The sequence below is a fragment of the Tachypleus tridentatus genome, chromosome 12 (assembly GCF_004210375.1).
Source record: "Tachypleus tridentatus isolate NWPU-2018 chromosome 12, ASM421037v1, whole genome shotgun sequence".
In the NCBI taxonomy this organism is placed as follows: domain Eukaryota; kingdom Metazoa; phylum Arthropoda; class Merostomata; order Xiphosura; family Limulidae; genus Tachypleus; species Tachypleus tridentatus.
In genome coordinates this window covers 23,064,331-23,085,554 of record NC_134836.1, presented here as the reverse complement: position 1 = coordinate 23,085,554, position 21,224 = coordinate 23,064,331, and the positions used below count along the sequence as shown (strand labels likewise).

The 21,224-nt window shown below is 29.6% G+C and overlaps 1 protein-coding gene across 6 annotated transcripts in view; it reads left to right on the top strand.

Annotated features, from left to right (window-relative positions):
- The window catches only part of LOC143235176 (uncharacterized), a 118,316-nt gene extending 97,664 nt beyond the window's left edge, over positions 1 to 20,652 (top strand). For 4 of the 6 annotated variants that reach the window (XM_076473071.1, XM_076473069.1, XM_076473070.1 and 1 more), the window contains 3 exons: positions 1,769 to 1,929; positions 7,357 to 7,593; positions 11,237 to 20,652. In XM_076473071.1, the coding sequence (XP_076329186.1) occupies positions 1,769 to 1,929; positions 7,357 to 7,593; positions 11,237 to 11,617 (779 nt within the window). In that variant the 3' untranslated portion in view covers positions 11,618 to 20,652. The remainder of the gene's footprint in view (positions 1 to 1,768; positions 1,930 to 7,356; positions 7,594 to 11,236) is intronic. The other 2 variants (XM_076473074.1, XM_076473072.1) reach the window with 1 other exon arrangement.
- The last annotated feature ends 572 nt before the right edge of the window (positions 20,653 to 21,224 follow it).

The window sequence follows — 21,224 nt, the reverse complement described above, 5'->3', positions numbered from 1 at the left end:
TCATTAGGTTTCACTTAACATTTAAATGTAACATCCAACTTTACAGATTTTTATATGAACTGTAACTTAAACCAAATATAGGAATTATATTGAGAAAATTTAACTTATTTCCTTTATTGCCTTACTAATTATTAGGGTAGAATGACAAGTTGCAGTGATAAGACCTATACATACTGACTCATTTTCAAAAGTTAACCATGATGCTTATTGGATACTCAGTTATCATACCCAATTAGTGAGTGTCTACAATGAATCTGTTTTACCAATGTGGATTATCACTAACTCAGATTCATAATAGTGACTGTTACTATATCAACTGACACAAAAGTCTAGAATGACACCCAGTATGTCAGGTTCATAATAGTGACTTTCTTACAATATCAACCAATATGGAGAATTTAGAATGACACCCAATATGTCAGGTTTGTAATAGTGGCTTTCTTACCATATCAACCAGTATGGAGAGTTTAGAATGACACCCAATATGTCAGGTTTGTAATAGTCACTTTCTTACCATATCAACCAATATGGAGAGTTTAGAATGACACCCACTATGTCAGGTTCATATTAGTGACTTTCTTGCCATATCAACCAATGTCAAGAGTTTAGAATGACACCCAGTATATCAGGTTCATAATAGTGACTTTCTTACCATATCAACCAATATGGAGAGTTTAGAATGACATCCAATATGTCAGGTTTGTAATAGTGACTTTCTTACCATATCAACCAATATGGAGAGTTTAGAATGACACCCAATATGTCAGGTTCATAATAGTGACTTTCTTACAATATCAACCAATATGGAGAGTTTAGAATGACACTCAATATGTCAGGTTCATAATAGTGACTTTCTTACCATATCAACCAATATGGAGAGTTTAGAATGACACCCAGTATGTCAGGTTTGTAATAGTGACTTTCTTACCATATCAACCAATATGGAGAGTTTAGAATGACACCCAGTATGTCAGGTTTGTAATAGTGACTTTCTTACTATATCAACCAATATGGAGAGTTTAGAATGACACCCAATATGTCAGGTTTGTAATAGTGACTTTCTTACCATATCAACCAATATGGAGAGTTTAGAATGACACCCAGTATGTCAGGTTTGTAATAGTGACTTTCCTACCATATCAACTAATATGGAGAGTTTAAAATAACACCCAATATATCAGGTTCATAACTGTGACTCAGTTTCTTAACTACATAATATCCATTGGTTGTTATAATATAAAATCTTTTATTATTTGAAATGTTCTCCTCACATTTTTTGTTTTGTAAGTATGTGATTTTGAATTGCTCTTTCATATAAGATTGTTGATGGTAATTATAGTGTGCCATTCTGGAAATCAGAATGTCTACTTCATGAAGTTTTCATTCAAAACAAGTTGTATAAGTTATTGAATTCCTTTAATTTCATGTTTTACTGACCAGCCTATTTATACAATGGTTGGGAATGACATACATCATAAATAGGAACTTTGGCAAAGTAACTTTTGCAATTTTGGGGCTACATATGTTTCTAACAAAGGAGCGACTTTGGCTCTATTAAAATTTTGTTTGTGTATCAAAAGGCACACTAATATAAGAAGCAATAACTTTTCTAGACAATATTTTAAAGTACTCTTTTAAATCTGTATCAAGCACTGGTAAGTATCACATTTGGAATTCACAGAATAAGGCTTTCATCAGATTAATTATTGAGATGTTAAACAGCAGCATGTAAAAAAAAGTAAGCAGTAATTGACCCTTTTGTCTTCAGCTATATCTTCTCAAGAGGAATGCCAAAGTACTCCAGCTCTTATTCATGCTAGTGAACCAATGGTAATGGCAGAGGGGCCACCACCTAGTGGAAGTCTCACAAACTTGGGGGAGGGATATACTCGTCTGAGCTTGTCTTTAGAAGAAAATGGTCTTTATAAGGTGAGTATTTTCACCACACTTGTGGATCAACTGTGAAGTTAAAAAATAGGAATATGTGGTCCAGTAAAATGAGAATGAAAAATGTACATATTTGTGTTTCAATCTGGAAATAATACTTATGCATTGAGAATTTTCTGTCATAATGAAATAATGGATTTTTTTGTTTTGCACAAAGTTGAGGACAAGATATGAGGTGCTGTTTGTGGTACTTAGATATTATGAACTAGGCACAGAATATATTTTTAACTCTGCTAATATATTAAAATTTTAGAACAAGCTTATGTATATATGTTACATATCCTGGCTTGAACTTGGGTTTTCCTAACCTTGATTTGCATTGAACATGGATGTAGGAACTTTCACATGCACAGTAAGTCTGATTAAACTTAATGTCTTTGTTCACTTACAATTACCATGTTTTGTAATCATCTTGCACTGACCTTTCAGGGTTGCTGACTTACACATCATGAGAAGTTAGAAATACGGAAACATGTTGCACTTGTGTCAGGTTGAACAGATAACATTGGAAGATACTCCAGTAGTAATAACACAACTTAAAGAACATTGCAATTCAACACTAAGACAAAAGCTAGTTTATATTTTCATTTAGTGAAATTTTTATAGTTCCACTAACCATGACGGTTTAACTAACCTGTTTAGTGTCATTCTAAATTAAGTACTGTACCCAGTTATTGCTCGTAAGTAAATAAGTGTTTTCTTAATTGGTAAATATTATTTACTATCTCCATTTCTTGATCAAATCATCATTAATTATAACTATGCTAAACAGATCTTTCCAAATTTTCTGTTATTGTGGTTTAAAAACTTGGTGTTGGATTAAGTAATAAATAATTTAAATGATATCAGTCCATATGATACAAGCAGTTAGCTGAAATCTTTGTTAATACTTATCAGGTTTTGCATTTTACTTTTATTCATTTTTTTTCTAATTCACTTTATTGACATTCACTGTTATATTTAAAGAGTTTTTGCTTATTTCACCTGATTTTAAATAATTGTATCCATAAACACAAACAACATATCTTTGTTTAGCATTCATTTTCTTGCTCTGTGTGTATACTGATGTTGTGAAATTCATATTGTTATTTAGCAGTATATTTTCAGAGCAAGTTCAATTTCTTTTTATATTGTATTCATTCCAATTATTATTTATTTATTTTGTGTAAAAAGTGTTCAATGGTCTATGATGTTTCAGAAGCAATGATTATAACATAATTTCTAGACTACAAGTGTTTCATACAAAAAATATTTATTATTATGCACAAAGTTTTTACCATTTTGCACACAATAACCTACTGCAGTTATTTGTGTCAGGTTGAACAGATAATGTTGGAAAGCATTCCAGTAGTAATAACACAACTTAAAGAAGATTGCAATTTAACATTTGAATTTTGAACACAATAATCTACTTTGATTATTTTTATGTAAACAAGACACTTTACTGTTTGTACTACACAAGAAATCTTTGTGCAGCATTATCAAATAATTTATATTCTGCATTACTTGACTGCTTTGTATTTAGAGTTTGAGACCTTCTTTAAAAAAAAAAAAATTATTGGTTTTTTTACAATATACCTAACTTCAAATATTGGTTACACCGAAGTAACAACCACATTACTGATTTTACACATATTTCAAAGCATATAGTCAAAAAATGTTGTAACTGCCTTTCTAGTATATTCTGCAGTCACATAACACACAATATAGTTTGTATTTTCCCATCATGTAATATTACAAATGAGAAATCAGCATGCTTTCAGTTAACTTCCAATTTTGTTTTAAAATTATTTTAAATTACGTAAAGTATGAAGTGGATTGTTCTGTTTTTTATTACCTTACATTGAAACATCGTCTAATAGATGTAGAATCTTCAAGAAGTTCAGAATTGCATGAAACATTTTATTTACAACAGAAACAGATATTTATATTTATTATATTGTGTCTAGTTATTTTTAATACATATTTTAAACTGAAATCAGTATTACTTTCATCTGGAACCAATTAGCATAGTTTACATTTATCACTAATTTTGACTGAAAAAAGTGTTTGAATGTATATATGTTTATAAACAGACACACTATTAATGAATAAGTAAACTTAAGACTGGCTAATACAATGAAAACCTGTTTATGTTATTTATTTTACCTGTTGCACTGATAATGTTATGTTTAAAGGACAGTTCTAAATCATTTTAAGAAAGAAAATCAATTAATATCATGATTTTTATATTTTTAGACAGCAGAAACTGGGATTTGCTTAATTTTTCATTTCTTGAGAGAATTATATAACTTCATTTCAGCCTGTCTATCTATACATATAAAAATTGTGTGGATGTATGTTGTAGTTGAATAATATAGATTTATGTGCATTCAACACGTTTTTATGTTTCTCATTTCTCAGTGTTGTTGAGCAAATGCTAGTTTTTGTGTGTAAATGCATGCATTTTTATATTAAAATAATCTCTAAATTACCACAATTTGAATTTGATTAATTGACAGCTTCAGTAGCTTTGATTTAATATTTGATTCACTTTGCTTATTTCACAAGTATCCTCTACTTTCACAACACAGCAACTTGATTTTGTAACAGTGTCTGATTTAGAGCTTTTGAGTGTGCGTGCATGATACTTTAAGTACTTACTGGATGTAAATAAATACAATAACTTTTATTTCTGGTTTTACAGAGATACTTTTGTTGAATCTGTAGAAAATCTGAATTATTATGGGGCATAATTTCCAGTTACTCTTTCAAAAAACTAATGGTAGAGCAATATTTTATATAATTTTGGTACTGTAAGAGATGTAAAATTATGAAGTGAAAGTTAAAGGATTAGCGAGGAGACATTCAAATATTTTTTGTTTATTTTGTGTTACTATGGTTCTATGGAGATTATTAAAGTTACATACTGTAAAGATCTGTGGTCTTGAATGTCACGTAGTTTCCATAATGTAAACTACTTGTAAAATGTGAAAAAGGATATATTTTATTAATTATAGTAGCATGTAATATTACATTTTTACTTTGGTAATGTTTGCATACCTGAATGGAAAAACAACCTCTTGTGTTTTCTGGACAATGAAATGTTTAAAGTGAATTTTATTTTCAAAGTATGTTGCACCAAGTAATTTTGACTATGTAATTAAATTAGATAAAGAACAGATATTAAGCTACACAAATAACTTCATTTCTTACGCTGCATAAAGTAAAAAACAACAGACTGTAACTTGATATTCAGTGCAATGTTTTTAATTAATGTTAAATACTTGAACATACCTTGAATGCTTCTATGTAAAATATTTTCTCAACCCAAATGAGCCATTTTTGCATATATGCTTCTGTAATTTGTTGGCTTTAACTTTAAAAATTTAAACCACATCATATTAAAACAGGTACTTGAAATTATCTTACAATGCTGAACTAATATGCTGGAGAGAGATGTCAATGGCATGTTATTTTTATTATCTACTTATGGTGTGAATAATACAAGTGTGATTGATTTTCAAAGCTGTCATCTTTGTGTATATACATGTTTTTATTTGCATGTGCAAATGCATGTTTGACCAAAACATTTTCAGGTCATAATTTTTTTTCAAACATTACTTTTTTGTTTTCAAATTGTTTGAAAGTGCTAATAGTTTAGACCAGAGTTTAACAAAATTCATATTCAGTTAAACATAATTTCTTTAGTGACAAAATGTAGTTTACAGAATAAAAACATCTTAAAGTGTTTTGTTTTAAAACATTTTATGTTGCGATGCATACAAGAGTAACTGCATTTTCTAACTGTTGCACCAAGTGGCTTTTGATTGATCTTATTCTATTATTATTATTTGAATAATGCACCTTTTTTCTGTATGTTTGGTACATACATTTGTAAATGTTTGTTCTAAACAACGTTTTTATCAGTTATACACAAGCCATGCATTTTGTGTTCAATATTATATAGTTGAGAAAGAAATGAAGGAGCAGGATTGGGTATAATGGAAAAATATTTGGTGTTTGTAGTATGAATAATTCCTTTCATTTAAGAGTAAATTTTACACTTGTCTTGTTTAATTTGCATTTACTGACTTTTTTGTGTATAAAGTCAAAAGAATTTTTTAAAATTTAAATAACTTATCATTGACATACAGAAGTACAGAAGTTTACGCTTCTGTATATATCTGGTCATTTTTTAAAGTTGTATGCATAAGTAACCTTTGCAAGTACAGCATTGAAAACACTGTTAATCAACATATGCCAATACCATTGAAGCACATAAACTATCTTAATATTTACCAATTAGTAGTGTTACTTTATACAACTGCAAAAATATATGGTTGTACTCGAACAAACAAACATAATACGTGTGTGGAAGTACCTACCCTACACAAATGTTACTGGTAATGTTGCAAAGTTAGTAAAGTAGCTAGCTGTTCCTTTTACTGAAGTTAATACATTTACAGAATTAGGGAGTATCTGATGGTTATGTGTACATTGGAATTATGTGCATATTTTTTGCAAACCTATTACTTATAGATTTAACAAACTGTACAATTATATGATTATTTTTACTTGTATAAAAGTTAATGCACCATTGTATGCATGTAGGATATTCTGAAAAACTTCCCACCAAAGTTTCAAGTGTGTAAAGTTTTTTGTCATTACAACATTTGGTGTTACTATAGCTTCAGGTCCATAGGAACATGGTTAAGTGTCTTACACCTTATTAACAAGTGACTTCAATCATTAAGTGCTGTAATAGGTTAAAAATAGAAGAGTGCTAATCTTAAGATCAGATATATGTTCACAAGCCACTGTAATCATCAAACTCTGTACCAGACATAATCAGTCATAAAAAAATCATAACTGTTATATGTAAATGCATGTCATGCTGCTGTTTCTGAAAGCAAGGATTGTATATTAAGTTTTGTTCAATTGAGCTACCAGTATCAGCTCTTCAGAATTAAAACATGGTTATTCTGTGTATTACATGTACATTTACTCACAGTGCCAAGCAGAAAACATTTTCTGAAGATTTGCTTGCTGTTTTTACTGATGAAAAAAAGAATTAATTCAAAATTTTCTATTTTAGTAAAAGAACAAAAAAAAGTTTACACAGTGTTAATAGTCCAGTGCTTTTATGTTTGAAATGTTCATTTCTGCTGAAAAACATTAAGAGAAATGTCATTGGTTCTCTGAACTAGCATATAAAAGTGTCAGTGAAAAACTGTTGTACATTAATTAAGAATTGAAACACCTGATAAGTTAATTATAAACAATATATTACACTGGAGCATGTTTTTATTATTTACAGTAATGCAATATTCTATGTATTAACTACATGTTTTGAAGTTGAACCTGCATGATTGTGTGCATCTAACCTTGCATGTTCATGTACAATAGTTGCCTGTCCTGTACTTTTAGGGTGGCTACTCGCCTTCCCTCACTTACACTGAAGACCTCACATTGGATGAACTCAAGGTCTTCAATCATTATGCCGAGAGCACCAAATCTCTTTCATTCCTGCCACAGGTTCACGAAAGGCAGACTGCTCGTATGAGAACTCGCTCTGAATGGTTCCTTAACCCCTCACCTTGTCCTTCCCCAACTCCAGTTTCCATGCCTCTAGAAGCAAAAGAAACCAGCGCTGGCGCTGCTAAGGTGAGTATTTGTTCTTCAGCCATTTCAAATGGTTTGACTTTAATGTCAAAATCTTATGACTGTTACATTTTGTTAAAATTTATTAGAAAATGCACAAAACTCAAGTGTTGAAACAGTTTAGATAAAAGTATTTTTGAGTTGCACAGTGTCTTACAAAAATGTATAATTTTTCTGCAATTAATAAATAAGGATAGCTGCATTGTGTTTATTGTAGCACATGATCTGACACTCCTCTGATAATAGGTTTTTGCCCACATATTATATACAACAAGCACAACTTATGCTTTTTAAATTTCATAAGTTTGCATCTGTAATGTGTTTCCCATATTGTATATACTTGGATGTTTTTGTGTGAAATGATTTGAAATAATTATTTTATTCAGATACAAGTGAAACACAACTACATTATAAAATGTGATTTTTAAATGCTTTTTTCTTTTGATACATGTTACTAAAGACACAAAAATTGTTTTGAGTCACAAATAAATAAATGTGTATAATTTATATCAAATCTTAATAAAACTGTGGTGGTGATTTGCTTGGAGGTAAATGTTTTAATCTGATGATAACAGATGATCAATTCAAGTTATAACATTTTCTTACACAAATGTTTTGAATTATACTCACTTTTGCAGCTTCATTTCAAGTTGTTACAAGCTGTATGTTGTCTGTTGTTTCTTTTTTGTTGCCTTAAATGTTTATTATAACTATTTGAACATTTTCACATAGTTCAAAAATGTTTATTTGTGCACCTCTTACCTTGGTAGACAGAGCTTCTGATATAAAGAAAAATTAAAGATTTTTCAAAAATTTCGTCCTAAATGTAAATGAGATTTATTATCAAAATTTCTTTTCATACATTACATTATTTCCAATGGAAATACCATCTCCTGACACCTATGCATAGTGTGCATGTGTGTGTGTGTATATAACCACACTTTTGATGACTACCTGTGTTCGCATCTTACTGTGTGTGCCCACAAGTGCATGGCGTACCCTTGCAGACTGGTACTCAGCTTTCAAATCTTTATAACTCTACTACCCAAAATTGCTAATTGGATAGTAATTACACTATCAGTGTAAACTAATTTAAAATCTTGGCTACAGGTAAATCAGGTTTCTTCTCACCAAAGGAAGTGTCTTAACCAATAAAAATAACTCTGCTCTTAACAACAGCCCAAACTCCCTACAACTAAAATTATTTTGACTCGCCCTGCCTTGTTACCTTTTGTTTCTCTTCAGTTAATTTAGGGATCTTACTTTTCCTTGAGAACCTGAAAAATATTTCAGTTAATGTCCAGGCTCAGAAAAGTAATTGTAAAGTGTGACTTATGAAATGCATTATCTGATGTACTAATAGTTTGTTTTGTTTTGATGAATAGTTCATTACTCATCACTAAGTGACTGTACATCAAAACCCAACACACTTCTACATTCCACTACTATAGAATGACTGTTTTATTTATATGTTTCACTCTTCCAAGCAGAAATGATGAGCTGTAGATTAAATAAAATTATGCTGTTGAACAGGAGTAGCAACTAAAGAATAGATTAGGCCTCTTTATCTTTTCTTCTCTGAAATTTATGAATTAGTGATTAAAAGAAATTCACAAATAAGTTATTCAAAATGGCTATTAACTTCATTGAATAATTAAACTGAAATGTGGTTAATTAAGTAAGATTTAAAAAAATTGAAAAGATGTGAGAAGGGTGTTAGATTTGAGGGGCACTGCAAGGCTGTTCAGGGTTATAAAAAATGGATAAATGTCATGGAAAATTATTTTTAACCAAAGGTAGGAACCCTGTAATTTCTTTCTTTCAGCCTACTCATTTTTCATAATTTTGACTTTTTAAAGTTACATCTTATCAACATGTTATTGTAGAAAAATCTTTGTGTTTATGAGTACGTATGGACATTTATCCCTTGATTTATGTAAGGGGGTACATTCTTGAAGGGTATAACATATAATGGAAAAACATTAATTGGAAATGCTTTTGCCTTAATTTTAAAGGTAATACAAAAAACAAAACTAAAAACTTTATCATACATAATGAGAGTAAGCCTAAGTACCTCTCATCACTAAATCTAGTTAATTTTTAATGTAACCTATGGCCACCTATTACTGGGCAAACCATTAGCTAAATATTTTAATTTTAAAATATTTTTTATGTGTAGAAATAAGACTAGTGCTGTATACTTTTCTGTCAACATCTATGGAACTGTTTATGCAAACAAGACTATATGTTGCCAGTGGTAAGGTAGAATGTTTGTTGGAAAACTCAAAAGAATGTATGCTGTACATCCAGAACATAGCTTGAAAAGAGTCACTCTCATGTGTGAATGAACTGTAGTATGCATGCAGTTGCTGCATGATGTAAAAATAGATTTTCCTAACTACTAGGTTGAATAATATCAGAAAACTAACATAAGCTTCATCTACAACATTCATAAAATAAACCAACAGTGAAGGAGGGAGGTAGAGGTTCAGGGTGTACCTGATCCTTTTAGGGTCAAATGACCAAAAGAACCATTCAGAGACAGATTGAATTTTGTAATAGTGAAAATTTGTTTCATATCAGACAAACCTTTTTATGACTTACATAAATATTCATTGCAGTGAAAAAAGTGCAAATAAGCATTTCTAAACTAAAGAAAATTTCTATATTTATATTTTATTCTCTCAAATATGCTGAAGAGAGATTAAATACAATGTGAAACATTTGTGTAAATAATTGCATTATTCATTGTATCATTCATCTTGTTTTGTGTTTTGCTTTGAATATTTTATTCAGTTAGGTGCTGGTAATTTTTCATATTGTCATTTATTATTTAGGAGAAGATATAGGACTTTTAGGGTTCAAGTTATTGTAACATCAATTTTATTAAGCCTTGCAAGTAACACTGAATGTTAATGAAATGATCCAAATTTAGTTCTTTTCTTTTTCTGGATTAATATTGAGATAAAACTGGTTGTATGTCAGTTTATACAAAGGCCTGTGAGAGAAAAGTGAAGATACTAACATAAATATTCTATAAAACTATATTAATAACATGCAACTCTAGCTTAATTACTGGAAGTTATAAAGCTAAAATTATATGATATAGTGGTTAGTGTGGTAGACCCAAGATTGCACTTCAAACATGGAGTTTCTACAAAATTCAACAACAAATAATATGATAAAGAAATTGGTGAATTCTTATTTATTGTACTGAGTTCAGGTTGACTTTGTAATAGATTTTGGTTTAAAAAATATACATTAGAAACTGCAAAAAGAAAACAATAGAACTTTCATTAAAAGGATTACAAACCCAATAACTATATATATATATATATATATATATATAATCCTTGATTTTAATTTTCTTTTTGTCAAAAATAATTTTTACAAATATCATGTTCAATTTTTAGTCATATTTCAAATTTGATATTTAATTCAATATTTTAATAGACTAGAGAATATTAATTATGAGTGCAATTATAAACAAGATTTTTATTTACTAATATTTTTAAAATACTAGCAGCACTATTGTCAGGTGACAGCCTCAATTATCTAAGAGTTATTTTCATTATTTGGATTAATATGTTGAAATGCCCCAATGTAACAGAATGTATTTAAATAGTATGTGCTTGTTAATCTGAAGGTTATGAAAATTGAGGGAACACAACGAACCTCAATTGCATCATCCTTATCATCTGGCTCAGTTGCTGGAGCAGCTGCTCCCTGTAGTGCCAGTGAACGACATTTAATCCGAAGGACCTCTAGTAAAGAAAAAAAATTGATACGACGGTCTTCAAGTAAAAACAAGCAAGACAAAGAAAATGGGAAAGGTAGTGGTAGTAAACTTGCCACAAGTCACAGCAGTGGAACATTGTATGCCACAGATTTGGGAACTGAAGCAAGCCCCAGGAAAAGTGGTTCTGTAGTAAAAGTAGGATCTTCGCACGGTATTACGGACCAGGACTGCACTGAAGAAATTGTGCACACCTACCATGTAACTCTAACGTACAAACCTCGAATATAGCTTTCATGTCCAACTTGACTTGTGAATACACCATCAAGTGATGAGTGTCTCGTGTGTTCTTTTCTTTGTTCCTCTTAATTTCTTTTATATCTGACAAGTCATTACTGTTTTTTGGTGTACCATTATTAACAACATTTCATCATAAACTTCTCTTGTCACTCAGCCAAAGAATCTTTGTTACTGTATGTGTTTGATCAGTCATCTATGAAAGAAAAAAAAATGTGTTTAATGAGAACCTCCAGTGTTCACATCAAATTTTAGTAGCTACCATTGGGGAAGCAACTGACTTACTGTTTAAAATTTTCTTTCCTTTTTTGTATAATAAATAATATTTGGTGTTGTCTAAATTAATAACTTTTCAAGGTGTTGGCTTGAAAAAATTTCTGCAAACGGTAATTATTGTGCAAAACAAAATGTTTAGGAAAAATATTAGACCAGGGAACATTGAAATCATATGTGCCAACTGTCATATTTAAAAGGCTAGCTACTTTATATGGTAATCTATAAATAATATTAGTGTTTGACTCATGGTTTTTGCTTTAGATTTCTAATCATTAAAAGAATACTAGAAACTATTTTGCAAATATTACAAAGTAACCAATCCATTTCTGCACTGTTGTTACAATTAAATAATTTTAGCATTATTGAAAGATATTCGACTACAATTAATATTCATTTTTCCTTTATCTCAGTGAAAGAGAATAAATTGTGCTTCTGCCAATTATCATGTACAGTTACCTAATTCTAATTTATTAATTATAATTACTTGGTATTTAATTTATATTTTACAACTTTGCTCCTGACCTGTTGGTATCTTCAGGGATGTTGTATGAACCCTAGCACCAAATATCACAAACAATTCATCCCAGGATATCCATGAAGATAGCAAAAAAAAAAGACATATAAGTATTTCATAATAAGTATTTAATAATAGTATTAATGACAAAATATTGTCAACTTCGTAATTACCTTTTTAGCAGATTGTATATGCTACTTGACTATAACAATTATAAATACTGAATTGCTAAAGTCTTACTGAAAATATCATCCTTTGAATTTAAAATTTATGCATAAAAAAGATGTAGAAAATTAAAAAACAGAAGTTTAATCTTTTTTAGTTCTCTGATTTTGTACCCAAGAGAGCTTATTGATTGTATCATTACTTGGAATTAATGTTTTTGTTTCTTTTTAAACAGTTTTTCTATCATAGATAGCAAGAACAAAGAATAACTTCTGGGATAAATTAAGAAACAAAAAGTTGCAAGTTTATGAAACTTTCTCTTGTAAGAACTCAATTTGCTTAAGGATATATAATTTTAACATAGTTATCGCTGAGTTGTTGTATGTAGTAGTATTCCCCAGAGTGGAAACGATGGCTTCCCTTTGGGTTATGAAACCTTTTCAGGGGGACCACCAAAAAATAGGCCAAAATTTAAGATGCTGAATTAATTTTAGTTCTAAACAAACAATAAGGTGATAAAAATTATGTTGAATTAATTAAATTATATACTGTGTCGAAAGGAGATGTTATTGTTTGTACTATGGCATTGTTTTTCACTCACCATGCTAAACTTGTAGGTTGGGGGAGGCCTCGGACTTTTTTATTGACATCAAGAGAAACCACCAGTATTTAGATTATCGAATACTATACTAATATGTGTTTCTTTTATTAAATCAAAATTTAAATATCACGTTTTCTGTTTCAGTAACATATATAACTACGTAATAAGTTTGTCATTACTGATGCCTCAAAAACGTTGACATAAAAACCAGAATTTTTACCATATCAATAATTAGATGGTTTGATATTCTTCACCTTTCTGCCATAGGCAGTTAAATACATCCAGTCAAAATGTGTCTTATTTATGGAAGCTAAAATCAGTGAAGTACATTTGAGAGTACTTCTCCATTACTGCCATTGATTTGTATATGGTGATTAATTTTTGTACCTGTTATATATTAATGCCAGAACTGAGTTATTTTATATTAGTTAGTATATATAACAAACTGACATTTGTTAGCAGATACATCTCTTCACAAAAATCTCGGGCATTTTCATGGAACTTGAAATATTTTCACTGTTCTCTGAATTTCTTGATGCTTTTATATTTTTATTTCCAGTGCTTGATTTCTTAACTTCTAGAAGCCTTTAATCAAATGCTCTTTTATGTAATTTATAGTGTTTTCATAATTTGTGAAACAGCTATCTAAAGATTTATTTCACCTGTAAGATGTAAGTTTTCTTTTGTGAACCTATGCATGTACATTCAAGGAATTATCAACACTTGCCTTGATAAGTAATACAGTAATTGTATGTATTAGTGAAGAAAATATTTGAAGTTGACAAGCACATAATAATTTGTTTATGTTTCAACAAAGCAGGATAAGTACTTTTAAAATATTTTAATTCTTTGTCTTATGAATTTGTTTTTAAAATAAATATTTTGATACATTTAAAAATATGGCTTATTAAATTTGCACTGTCTATGTGTTAAATGTGATACTGTAATCCAGTGTGAATATTTGTTGTTACTTGTGAAGGACATCTTTTTAACTCTTTATTTAGCTGAAACTGTAATTTTTAAGAGATAATGTTTGAGTCTGTATGATAATGACTGTATTCCAGGTATGTAAAAGTTCAGTGAAAAGCACAATCTTGAAATATTTACTTATGAATTGTCACATTTTGCAAAAACTTTAATCCTGTAGTGTTGCTTCCAAAATTGTATTTTAATTTAAGACTTCTTGTTGCTAAGATAGATTGTTTATTATCAGTAAAAGATGGTAATTCTTAGTAAATAGTAAGAATTAAGGTACATTGGTAAAACAAAATGTTTCATCTTCCTACCTAAAATTTTAATTTTTTTTTCAACTTTTTGGTCATGTTTTATGATGGTGTATGAAACTGAAAGACTTGTAAATTTAATCCATATGTCTTCAGTATATACAGGAAAATTATACTTCTTCTAAACTTCTTTCCTGAGATTTTCTTTTCACTGTTTAACTTATATCTAAATGAAATCTCAGGAATGTTTTGCACTTAACAATCAGATAAAGAACTAAGGCAGCTCAACAGCTGAACTCGTGGTCTGTAAATAGTTTGTGTATGTCTTTTTCATTTGAAATTAAATTTCCAGTAAGACTCACTTTTCAAAATAAGGCATTTGTATCCCAAAATACAAATTTTTAAATTTTTTTTTTTAAATAATGAAAAATACCATGATATGCCACACCATACCTTACATATTCAAGTGGAATTTTGAAAACAGAGTTCCTGTTGAGAGTTGGGCAAGTATCGTACCTATCTTTAAATGGCTTGCTCTGTGCTGAACCAAAATGAGATGCTGTTAATAGCTGTTTCTGTATTCACTTTTCAAAAAAAACACATAACATTAGATGTATAAAGTTTAGTAGTTGGAACTGATAACTACAAGATACAGACTAAAATAATTATTAGTAAGATATGCTATTTTAAGAGTTCAGTTGTTTTCCACAAGTGGTTTCATTTTGTAAGAGTAAGAAACAACAAAAGTATATAAACCATAAATATGATTTCTATAACACTTTTTTTTAACCAGTATTGTTAATGTTGTAATCAGGTGTTAATTTGATTTTAACAGTTAGAGGCACAGGTATTATTTAGTCATTTCTAAAGTAAGGGCATGTCCTGGAATGTTTTAATCTTAAAATTTCAAAAATGAAGGTTTAATGTAATTCACATAATTCTTGGAAATTGGTCATGAGATATAAACTTGAAAAAATTAGAAAAAAACACTGACAAGTATGTACATAGATTAATTAGCATTTCTTCATACAGTTGTTATTATTTTACTTGGAAATGCAGAATAATTACCACAAATACAGTTATAGGTGATTGATAGGATTTTGATGTTTGTAGGAAATAACTTGCTCACTGTATTTTTGTAAGTCATTTTAACAGTTCTCTTACAAAATCCAAATCTTGACTTAAAAAGTAATATAACTTGTACCTGAAACATCTGTTAGATGTGAGGTTCTGAAAGTGATACCACCAACTTTGACTGTTAGAACCTTACAAGTTTCTGTTTGTTTTTATCTTGTAAAAAAAAAATTGTTGTTAACATTGACTCCTGTTACTGTACTCTTAGTTTATGCAACTGTTGGTGACAATCGTAGCTTTAGGAAGATAGAGATAATGTGAATGGTACAGCACCATCTGTTATGACTATAAATATTAATGCAAAAACATTTTAAAATTGTAATGAACAAAATATATATCTAACAAAAATCTTAATATCTAAGTGTATAATTAACAACTGTGTATCTCTGCTCTAAAGATAATTCAGCAGTCTATAATAAAATAGTATGACTTATTCAGTCTTTAGGGTTTTCCTGTGGGACTGGATAAAGGATTCAGTGTTTAAAATACAACAAACCTAATGCTGTTGTCATATGACATAATTGCAATGCCAAAATTATATTCTATAAAATTACAATCTTATAATTATTTATAATTATGCTTCACCAGAAAAAGACATTCACACCATGACAATTTATATTATCTAGTCTAGTCAGGTCAGGGATATTAAATATAATTAACTGGTATGGTTTGGTAATCAGGTTAAGAGTACTGAAGATAAGTGTTATAAACTAGCCTAGTTATAAATATTAAAAACAGGAAACTGATGATGCAATCTAATGTGGCCAGTAGTATTAAATATAATAAACTAATATGATCTGAACTGTAATCATATGGTACAAAAAATATTTAGAAATGAGTTAACTGAGTTCCTGCTAAGTATTACTTTCAGCTCCTTTTATGTGTTTCACCCATAAATATTATCCTGTTGATAAATCAGGAATGTATTCAAACGTTAAGATTATAAAATGTATTTGAGATTAAACAAACTAACCAAATAGTTATCACTATCACCTTGGTCCATATCAAGGCTTAAATAGCATAAATTTAAACAGTTATCACTATCACCTTGGTTCATATCAAGGCTTAAATAGCATAAGTTTAAACAGTTATCACTATTACCTTGGTTCATATCAAGGCTTAAATAGCATAAGTTTAAACAGTTATCACTGACACCTTGATTCATATCAAGGCTTAAATAGCATAAGTTTAAACAGTTATCACTATCACCTTGGTTCATATCAAGGCTTAAATAGCATAAGTTTAAACAGTTATCACTATCACCTTGGTCCATATCAAGGCTTAAATAGCATAAGTTTAAACAGTTATCACTATCACCTTGGTTCATATCAAGGCTTAAACAACATAAGTTTAAACAGTTATCACTATCACCTTGGTTCATATCAAGGCTTAAATAGCATAAGTTTATTGCTCTTGTTTTGTTAAATTGAATTATATAGCTATATATAGATATATATTTATTTACTTGTGTGAATGTATTCATATTTATAAATCAAATAATGATTGTGTGAGATGTGGTTAGTTTGTATTAGCACTAAAACTTTCATCTCAAAGTGAATGGGTTGTAGCAACTTGTCTGTCAGTTAACATCAAAAGTAATTTGTTCATATAATATAGTGTTACACTTGTAACAGTTTTTTTTTCATTCACTGTAGTATTTTAAACCTCTAGCACTTTGTTTACAGAATGTACGACTATACTTGTAACAGTATCAAATGTATATCAGCTTGTTTATACACAGTAGAGTTATACACTTTTAGTAAGTTGTTTGTGGAATGTAATTTTACACTTGTAGCACTTGTTTATACACAGTAGAGTTATACAGATTTAGTAAATTGTTTGTGGAATGTAGTATTACTCTTGCTTTTACATCTTTTAACAGTACTGTTACACTCATAGTGCTGTTTGTTGTAATATTACACTTGTAGCACTTGTTTATACACAATAGTATTCTATATTTTTATTAAGTTGTTCATATAAAGTACTATTACTCTTATTGCTGGCTGTTGTAACATAAGCACTATTAAATTAATAGTACTTTTTTTTTTTACTGTTGTTACATTTGTAGCAGTTTCTTTATAGACATTAATTTGAAATTTTTACCAGATTATTTATACAGAATAGTAATATTACTCTTATATTAATTTATATACCTCCAAATTACATTTGTGGTAAATATTTGTTGTTATATTTTAGTATCACAGTGATATAACTAACAAATATATATTTAGCTTTTGATGATGACGTCGAGAAAACCCACTTGTAGAGAAAAATATATATGTAAAAATGGCTCATTTGGGTTGAGAAAATTTTTTATGTAGAGGAGCGAACAACGTTTTGACCTTCTTCGGTTATCGTCAGGTTCACAATCCAAACGACTCATTTTTACATATATAATGATTACATTTGTTAACCTTTTTTTTTTCTCCATACAAACAGAATTTGTACCAAGTAGAATTACTGAAACATAGCACTGCCTTTCATTGTTACTTCTTTTTTTGAAGGAACAGTTTTATTTTGCTGAGAAAAATATTTTGAAGTCTTGTGGGCATGAGTGGTTTTACTCAAAGTGGCTGATGTTGCAGTGCACTTCTAGGTCTATCACTACATCATTATTTATTTTCACCATTATTTAAGTACACTATTTTTAAATGTAACTTAATAGAAGCATAGTTACAGAATGTAAATTAATTAGTCAGTAAGTTTTAAAACTGCATGGAGCAGATATTTTAAAAGTTAAAATGGTTGCTGTTACCTTGAATTGTATTGCAAGTTGTTATAATGCATAATATTAATGAAACAGAAAGTACAGAAAAGCTCTTACGTTTGTTCTTATAATTATAACTTTAGAATGTAACAAAATGTTATTATTTGGAATAAGGATGGCTTCAATCAGTAATATTTATCCAATTTTGATTTTAGTTACACTGATAACAGAATTAATGAAATTAAAAAAAAAGTTCTCTGAGCATAAAGAAACAAAAATCTGACTATTTATAGTGGAGGTTTGTTGTTTTGTACACTAAAACTAGAATTTGTGTGGTACTGAAGTTTTATACAGTTAAGAACAATTTGTTCATCATAGTAAACTTGTTACTCCAAGCAGTAAAACCAAGCTGTTCGTTGCATGAAATTTATTTTACATTTAAGACAAAGGTTTATGTAATAAATATATTTTGAATTAAATACTGTATAATATACACAACATAGGACAGTGTTCCCTAAATGCACTAACCAACTACCCTAATGTAGACTTATGAAAACTCGGTCCACCACTTGATGCTTATTTCCCTATGGACTACAAAGTTATTAAAATGGACCATGGATATCACTCCACACCTGCATACCAAAAGAAGTAAAATATAATATACTTTGGGTTCTTTCAAGAAAACTGATTAATATAAGTTTCAGTTATTTGTTATTTTCTTGTGTGAAACTTTTCTAAAATTCTCAGGCACTTTTGATGCACACCAGTTGGGAAGTGCTGATGTAGACAGTCATAACAATTACTATCAAGCTGTATATGGTAAAAAGTTTACTTTGAGTTTAATCCATGTGTGGTATATAATGGATTTATTGATGTAGAAAATTCCAACACCAAACATGTTACAGAATTTTATTTCAATGAGTTTTTTAGAAATATTCCACCCACAAATTTGTAGTTTTGTTTAAAATATAAAGAACATTAACTCTTCTAAATGAATTATTTTTCTGTCACTTTTAAATAAAAATTCCACATCATGCAAGAAGGTAGAGTGTTACAGAATTGAAAAGGAAAAAAATACACATTGCTTTTAATTCACACTTATTTAGGAAACATTCACATTATTCATGGTTCTTGAGTAGATTAACATTTTGAAGTGTGAAAACAGTTTATTATAACCCCCATTTTCCTTTTCTGATATTGTTTCAATGTTGTTTTTGTATATATCAGTGTTACTTACATATTTGAAGTTATATCGTATGCCATTAGTATTTAAATGTAACATTAATTCATTATGGGAAACATTATGTTTTACCTTGACTCTAACTTGCTGTGAATTTGCTTTTTTAAATCAAAATAGGATATTGATAAAGACTAGGAAATGTTGATAATTTTATATTTTGTATGACTAGTTTTGTGACTGGCTGATTACAGTATGTCAATTTTGAAATAAACTCAAATATTAAATTTGAAAATCAAATTTACATAAACGAAGTTCACTATTTGTTTAAGGTATAGTTTACTAGGTTTGACTGCTGTTGTATTATTTAACGATGAAATATTTTTCAAAAAAAATGTTAAATGGTTAAACATTCACAATATATAAAAATGCTCAAGGATTTTTTTATATCCTGTTACAATGCCAGGCGAGGCGTAACCTTTTAGTGGCTGGATTGTAGATTCGAAGGTCAACTGTCTGCGTCTCGATATCGCAAAAAAGTAGAACCGCTTTGGAGTTATTTGTGTGTTATAAGAGCGATTGTTAAATTCCACTTCTAAGTTGAATAACTTAAAATTTTGGTAGTTGGTGCTGTTGGCTAGCTAGCTGCCTTCTCTAATTTAGCGGTTCAAATTTAGGGATGGCCTGTATATCTTTGCGTGCATATCAAATAAAGTACTCGTACTGCATACCTGTTTCACGTGGCAAAAGCGACGTAATGAAATTATAAGCCTTCGAACCCTTCTAATGGGTTATTCATTAGAATCAGTGCATTTGTAGAATCATGAACCCTGTAAAGTGCTTCAATTGTGGTGCCTCTTGTTTTGTCATACAGTCATTGTTCACGTTAAACTTTCTTGGATTTATACAAGCCCTTGGAATTAATCGAGAATGTGTTAATTTGTAACTTACGTTCTTCATAACTGTGTGAAACAGTGGAAGATATATGAGAAACAAAACGTGAAAGTGTTTGTGATTTCATTAATAATATATGCTTATACTCGGACCAAATAGTGTAAAATATTTCCACGTAAAAACAAGTAAATAAATTTATTATCAAGGTTTTGAGGGAAGTAAATAATAATAAGTACAACAAATTAATATCACGTACTTAGAGGTTAGTACTTAGACCTGTATTTATAGTTTTACAAAATTAGATATATAGTTTTGAAATCCAACACGAGAAAAGAAAATTGAGGAAACACGTTTCAGAATAATACTGTTATGACTGTCGTATGTAATGTTTTGCTTCCTACAGGCTTTGAAAACTAAGTTCCATAATGGATGTAATACGACTTCAAAACGAGAAAAGCTCAGTGAATGGTAAACATTTGTTTCACATATTATTTTATTTTGAAGATGTGCCTTCCAAATGATCACGATGCTTAACTTTTCTGATGTAATGAATATTAGTTTGTTTTTGTTATATGCCTTCCCAATGATCACGACGTTCAACTGTCTTCTGGTGTAATGAATATTAGTTGTTGGTTTTTTTATGCCATTGTTGTTCATTGTTCACAGAAGTTTTTAGCTTCCAATAGTGTCTGCTCGTGCGAAGTTTATACCACTGCACGATTACAACAGTTATCATGTCATCTTAGAACTTGTGAACAGTGAAAGTTAAAACAACGAACCGTCAGACTGGTCGTTAAGAGGTGTCACTCCATGTCCTGGAATCAGTTGACTTGTTTCTAATTTAAATAACAGATTTTCTACCTCCACTTTATGTGGCAGCGACAAGAAGTAACGCATTATCGGCTATTCA